Here is a 6,709-nt window from a genome sequence, read left to right as displayed (position 1 = left end):
TAACAAATTTGTTTAAACGAATTAAATTCAGTAATTTTAATCGTTAATTTAAATCATTTTTAATTCTTATAACGAATTTAATCTTAAGAACAGTTCGTTTAATTCGTTATGAAAATTAATTTAAGAAATATAATAACGATTTCTAAAACAAGGCAATGAACTGAAGACGGATTTTTCCGTTATTTCCCGATCATGACAAGGAGCACACGGCGGGTGTGACCGGTCGACAGGGGATGCTCACTACTCCATGGCACCTGATTCCACCTCTGATGTTTTGGAGGTCGGTGTTTGCTCTGCTCCTATTTTGTATTGTTTTATAGACTTTTTATCTTGAATACTGTTTGTTATCTCCAATGGATACGTTTCATTGAAAAGCAAGTGGATGAAAAAAGTCTCATTTAAGATGGTCGATATAATGACCTCTTTAGCAAACACAATTTATCATTAAGTCGAATGCTGACTGAAGTTTTCATACAAATTGTATTGTAAACGAATTGTCAACGTGTTTTTTGTTACTTCCAGTCATGAAAAGATGTACAAGCGTAAGATCGGTCGGCAAGGATTTTTACTACTCAATTGCACGTGATCCCACCTCTGACGTTTTTAGAAGTCCAATAATTGTTCTGTTGCTCTGTTTGCAATTTGCAATTTTTCAATGTTTTTTAAAGCGTTATCTTCACACATCATCTGTTAAGACTAGTTCTTGAATTTGTTTTAACAAATTTAACCAATCAGTCGAACCAAATTCAATGTGTCATGACTAATTCAATTTTTTTGTTTAAAAGTTTAAATTTGTTATCAAGAAAACAAAAAGTATTTTGAAAGGTCCCAATATGACACCTATCACACCTTAATATCAGTTAAGATGTCATAAATGCGTGTTCGGGAATGATTAAGTATTTTTACAAGTTTATTTAAAAAAGAACTATGAAGACAACAATCAGAAATCAAGCTCAAAGTCCTCTGGAGCATCAAAAACTTGGAGCAGACAAAAAAAGAGCGAAAAAAACGTCTGAGGTGAAATCAGATCCGAATGGAGGAATAAGTATTGCCTGTCAACGACTCCCCTCTGCAGTGTGCGTCTTGATATGATCGGACAAATGAGGCATACTGTTCTAATAATTTATAGGAAGAAAACGCCAGTTAAAATGCGGTTGGATGATGAAAAGTGTATTTTTTTTTATATAAATGGAAAGTTATCGATAGAAAAGTCATCAAGTTTATCATAAGGTTTTGTTGTTTGCTTACGTTTAACGTTATTTCTAGTAAAATATCGTAGTGTGAAACCAATGTTTCAGACTCTGTGGTATCGTTTCTTCAAAGATCGAATCAACTTACGAATGAAAATAAATAATGTTTTCAAAATTGATAAAACGTCGCTGATATGTATATCTAATTTGCTTGATTGTGAACTACATCACTAATTTGTAATTCTGAATAATGAAATAAAACATACTAAGTAGCATATGACATATAATTATATGAAAGATGTATAAAACAAGAAATTATATAGAGTATAAAGTACAAGTTTTTCAGCTTAGATGGTAAAGTTCTTCTCGTGAAATAATATACTATCTGTATGATGATCACGAAAAATGTCCTATCTTATATATGCAGGTGGATATATAAATGATATCAGAGTAAACATGTGATGTCATGATATAAACAATGATTGCAGTAGACAATGGAAGGTTCAGCGACGCTATGTTTGAGTTTACTGTGTATATTAATTGCAAAAGGTAACTTCAGGATGCCTTAATAGATTAGCAGAACTCAAGAAAAAAGGATGTTTTCATGTTTTTTTTTTAAATATTACGGTTTGTATGTCCCTTTTATATAGGTATGACGTGTTTTTTAACGCATGCCTTATTGAATAACTTTATGTTTATTTTTAATACCGTAGTGTATGGATCTAACGGGTGTCCAAAAAGCCAGAATATCACCACAGGAGCCTTCTACAAAAATATTTCCTGGGACACAACTTGGTCAGATTTTCAGAGCAAAAACTGTGCGTGGCAACTGAACTTGCTTGCAGTGCCTGGTACAGTGAATTTTACCATTAGGCTGGACAATCTTGTCCTTAGCAGCCACGACTCTTATGTCTATAACGTTAACGGGATAGTAAAAACAACAGTCGAGGACAAACTGCAGGTGTTTGTATGTGATGATAGACAACAAAGATTCGAGTTGCCAATGTCTGCCATAGGGAGGACTTACCAATTTAAGGGAAACACACTCTGCTTTTTTATACCACATGGGGACTATAATTATGGACAGAATATTTTTACGACGCATCGACTCATTATGACGATTGGGGTAAAATCAGCAAAACTAACAAAAGGTTTGTATATATATTTCTTCAACTATACTGAATATAATTCCTCTGTAATTTGTTTTAAGTTATTATAATTAATAAATTCCTCTTTTTGGAATAAAGCGATATAAAATTACAAAATAAGGTATTTTTGCAATTGAAGATATTCTATATTAAAAAAATAAATACATCGATTTCGTGATACATGTATAATAAATTTATTCGACTATAATATTTTAAATTTTAGAAACTATTGTTCCTGACAATCCAGAAATCAGCTTTGCTGTCTCACAAAAACCCGAAATAAGCTCTGGGAAAGGGGCGAGTTCTTTAATTGTATCTTCCACAATTCCTTTGTCCACTTCAGCAAAGACTCAAGCAGACACACAAACAATGCATCATGTACCTCTAACACTTCCTGATAATCAATCTCAGCCACATTTGACAGACACTTCCGAAACGTCACCAGCATTCTATCAACAATCCACACATTCTAAGTTCTCAACTGATCGATCAACGCGTTCTACCTTCTCAACTGACCAATCAACACACGCTAAATTCTCAACTGACCACGAGATCTTTACCACTAAAGTTTCAGCTCACTTTACCCACAACCCCGCCGTTCATTCCTCGACTCGGTTCAAGACGATAACATCACCATGGGCATTAACTATACGCACCACAGAAACAACTGTTTGGTTTGGATTCAGTACAATAACAGATAATCCTACGTTCACGTCTCCAACTTATGGAACCACCTCTGGTGAAAATAATCATTCCTTTGAAGATGAGAAAAAAAATGATTATTACTTTAAAAAAAATATTGATATTTAGTTCTAAAATAAATGAAATATTTTAGACTGATGTATTGATAGTTTACTTTTAGAACAGAGCACGCACATTTATCTGTTGGTCGGTCTGGTCTCCGGAGCTGGTCTCATTCTACTGATTGTTATGTCCGTGTAAGTATTGGCTTACAGTGAATTTCATAGAAGTTGTATGGAATAAGGTTTGGTAAATTTTTAATCATGTTTTACAAACAATATTTGATTCTTTTTCATTCTAGTGTCATATGCAAAGTAAGAGGTCTGCATCGTGATTCAGACACAGATGTATACAGTGTGGATTATGGACAGCCCTGGTCATGGCGGAAAAACTGGGTCATCAAGCGAACATTCAACGAAATCGAGGCTGAGAAAATGAAGGCTGATTTACAAATAAAACCAAGTTTACCCTACCGACCTTCCATTAAAAGACATATTTCCCTTTCCCGCCAAAACACGGATTCTTCGCGTTATAGTTATGACGAAGAGGACGTTTATGACAATGTTGTCGCTATGTCAACACAGGAGATTATTAATACATTGGAAAAACCGGAAACAAGCTCGAAGCAAAATTCTTGTGTTTCCACTGATAATAAGAATTCATTCAATAATATGAAAATGTATTCTAAAATCAATAAAATGTGATAGAACGCAATTTCCAAAAACAAATTGCTGAGAACAAAGTAGATTTGTATTGAAATACAAATATCAGTTTACGCGTTGTATTTAGTGCATTTGCTCTGTGAAATTGATCATGAAGTACAGTAATTTTGTTGGCCTATTCTACTTTTAAATCTGAAAATGTAGTTTTTGTAATGATTGTAAACATATCTTTATAAAAAGTCTGCATGATTTGCACACCGATTCCTTATACAAAAGTGAAAAAAAAATAGAGATATCTCCCAACTTCAAGAGATATCTCTTATTTTTAAGAGATATCTCTTTGAGAAAGAGATATCTCTTAAACTAAGAGAGATATCTCTTATACTTAGAGATATCTCTTTTGATAAGAGAGACATCTCTTCCAATTGAACAGATATCTCTTTCTCCTTGAGAGATATCTCTTTCATGAAAAGAGAGATAGCTCTTTTACTTTTGGAGATATCTTTCCAAGTTAAAGAGATATCTCTCTTGGTTTATCTTAAGAGATAGCTCTTAAAGTGAAAGAGATATCTCCCAAAAGTGTATAAAAGAGATATCTCTCGTGCAAAAAGAGATATCTCTTTATTGCAAAGAGATATCTCTCTTCATTATTTTTATTTAAATTCTATATTTAAAATGACTTATCCCTTGCCGGAAGTAAGCTTTTTATTCACGGAAGTACTTTAAAGTATTTTTAGATTTCGACATATTCCTGATGTTCAACATTAATTAAAGCTCTACTAAACATGACAAGTAATTCAGTGTTTTCTAGATTTCATATTTGTAATTATAGTTGATTATTTTAAGCTGAGAAAATTCGGTCCATTACAAGTGAGATTATATGAATGTGCTTACTTTCGTTTCCCTGAAGATTAAACTTTTAGCATTTGATCAACAAAGTTGCCATTATCATTTGTTGTTTCAAACAAGGGATTTATAACATTTTTGTCTACATAATACATACTAAATATATTATTCTGGGTATTGCATGCACAGTCTAGTTTTTTTCTTATAACAACAAAACTATTCTGGACAGAGACTTTACTTCGATCCTGTTTCGCTTTCGTTTTAAAGTGGAGAATTGATTATTTTATTTTTTGACTTTTTGGGAATTTGACGATTGAAATGTTACAGTCATCACATTTATCATAAAGCTTGGTTGCTGGGTTACCATGAACGTCTTTTTCTAGTAAGATGATAAGTATTCAAATATGAAACAGGTGTGTCAGACTCGGTGGTACCTTTTACTTTGTATTTCAGTATCGTATCTACATAAGGATGCACCAGTAACTAGTAACTGATGTGTCGTCGTTACATCTAAATGTATAGAGTTGAATGCCACAACAAGTGCATGCATATGCATTCTTCTTCTCGTGTATAAAATTTTTAATACCTTCTGCTTTATATAAATACAAAACAGGTCTGCTAATGACGGGCGCAATTGGTACCTATGGGAATTCTAACAAATTGTAGGAAAACCTGGTCTTCAAAATACACATAGATATGTTCAATCGGAAACTCATGCATCTTTAATATCAACTTCAGAGTACCTGTGTGCATAATTAGAAAGTTTCATTAAAAAAGCAATTTGGCAAATGACCAATGACAAGGTAAGTAAAATTACCAATTCTAAATTTATTGAAAAAGCAGCTGTCAATGATGCAACAAGTGTGGACTAATTAATTTATGGGGAATTATTGTATATGGATTAGAAAAGTTGTAAAATTTATGTTATTGATTTTGGTAAAATTTTGAAATTTTATATAATTTTCGAAAATTTCTTTGGAATTTTTAAACATCCACACCTGATTTAATAACACTTCTCGCATATATTGTAACATAGTATTCCAGAGGTTTCCCATCCACTGCTGTTAATATATTAGTGCATAGTAAAGAAAAAGCCTGATAGAACATTTATTGTACTCTATCTCTGTTTTAAGAATTTTTATGAAGTTTCAGAATCCAGTATAGATATGGCAACTGGAATTCATTTTGGTTGTTTGGAATATTTAAAAAGATTTACAACTGCAGATTTTTGAATTTTAAACCACGTGAGAGAGAGAGAGAGAGAGAGAGAGAGAGAGAGAGAGAGTACGCAAAGACCTGAAGCCTTCAGCAAGACCTAATTTTTCATATTAATGTTTTTGTCTCATTTTAATGTTTGTTTTTGCAGAAAGTCATTGAGGAAATGTCAAGGAGTTATCTATTTTTCACATCTTTCAGCATTAATTAATGCTAAAAGTACTTATACATAAAATGTTCTACATGTGGAATTTTCTTACTCATGTTTCGGAATGTCTCTGTCGTGTATAGCACCTGATCAATTAATTTTAGTTGACTTTCAAAACAACTTGCTCTTTAATACCGATAATACATGCAGAGTAACCTGCAATTATTAAGTGACGAATCTTTGTACGTAGGTGCATTTGACGCAAGGTCGTCATTCACGCATGTCGATGTACCGTGTTTTGATAAACAAATAATTGTAAAATGTATCAGATGTTATTCTTAGACTAAATTAAACATTCTAAAACTAAAATAAAAAAAGATGGAAATTTTTCCTCGTTTTTAAAAATAATAAATTTGGAGAGATAACTGAAATGCAAATTACAGAAGGAGTTGTTTGTTCACGACGTGTATGCAGGAATTTTTTTTTCTTGATTGAGGTGGAAGAATTTTCACCAAGTCCGAAAGAACCTTGCATTGAAGCATGCACACGCACAATGCATGCGGATATCGTAAACATGGTAAACAGGGTGTTTCGGGTGCGTTCTGTTTTGTGCTTCCACCCCCGCTGTAACCCGATGTACCCTCATTTTGTTTATCCAACTGACAGTAATTATAACTTAATGCTTTCTCCATTCCGGTCGACTGATAATTCAGTCAGTAAAACCTACGCAATCATAAAAGCTTTCAAGATCAAATTATT

At 32.9% G+C, this 6,709-nt stretch overlaps 1 protein-coding gene across 1 annotated transcript; it reads left to right on the top strand.

The window, feature by feature from the left end:
• Positions 1-1,684: 1,684 nt before the first annotated feature.
• Positions 1,685-3,784, top strand: LOC134254195 (uncharacterized). Its single transcript, XM_062736741.1, has 5 exons — positions 1,685-1,739; positions 1,904-2,341; positions 2,562-3,108; positions 3,190-3,276; positions 3,381-3,784. The coding sequence occupies exons 1-5, from the start codon at positions 1,685-1,687 to the stop codon at positions 3,781-3,783; spliced, it is 1,530 nt and encodes a 509-aa protein (XP_062592725.1). The 3' UTR covers position 3,784.
• The last annotated feature ends 2,925 nt before the right edge of the window (positions 3,785-6,709 follow it).

The sequence above is a fragment of the Saccostrea cucullata genome, unplaced genomic scaffold, assembly GCF_032062105.1.
Source record: "Saccostrea cucullata isolate Sc308-1 unplaced genomic scaffold, CSIRO_AGI_Scuc_v1 ctg239, whole genome shotgun sequence".
In the NCBI taxonomy this organism is placed as follows: Eukaryota; Metazoa; Mollusca; class Bivalvia; order Ostreida; family Ostreidae; genus Saccostrea; species Saccostrea cuccullata.
Note: the sequence above shows the minus strand (reverse complement) of the source record. Positions and strands in the feature narration are given on the sequence as shown.

Bases quoted from the DNA above. Each gene is read 5' to 3' on its own strand.
- LOC134254195 (XM_062736741.1), top strand. From the start codon at position 1,685: ATGGAAGGTTCAGCGACGCTATGTTTGAGTTTACTGTGTATATTAATT. The intron at 2,342-2,561 runs GTTTGTATATAT...TTTAAATTTTAG, and splicing joins ATCAGCAAAACTAACAAAAG to AAACTATTGTTCCTGACAAT. The intron at 3,109-3,189 runs AAAAAATGATTA...ATGTATTGATAG, and splicing joins CATTCCTTTGAAGATGAGAA to TTTACTTTTAGAACAGAGCA.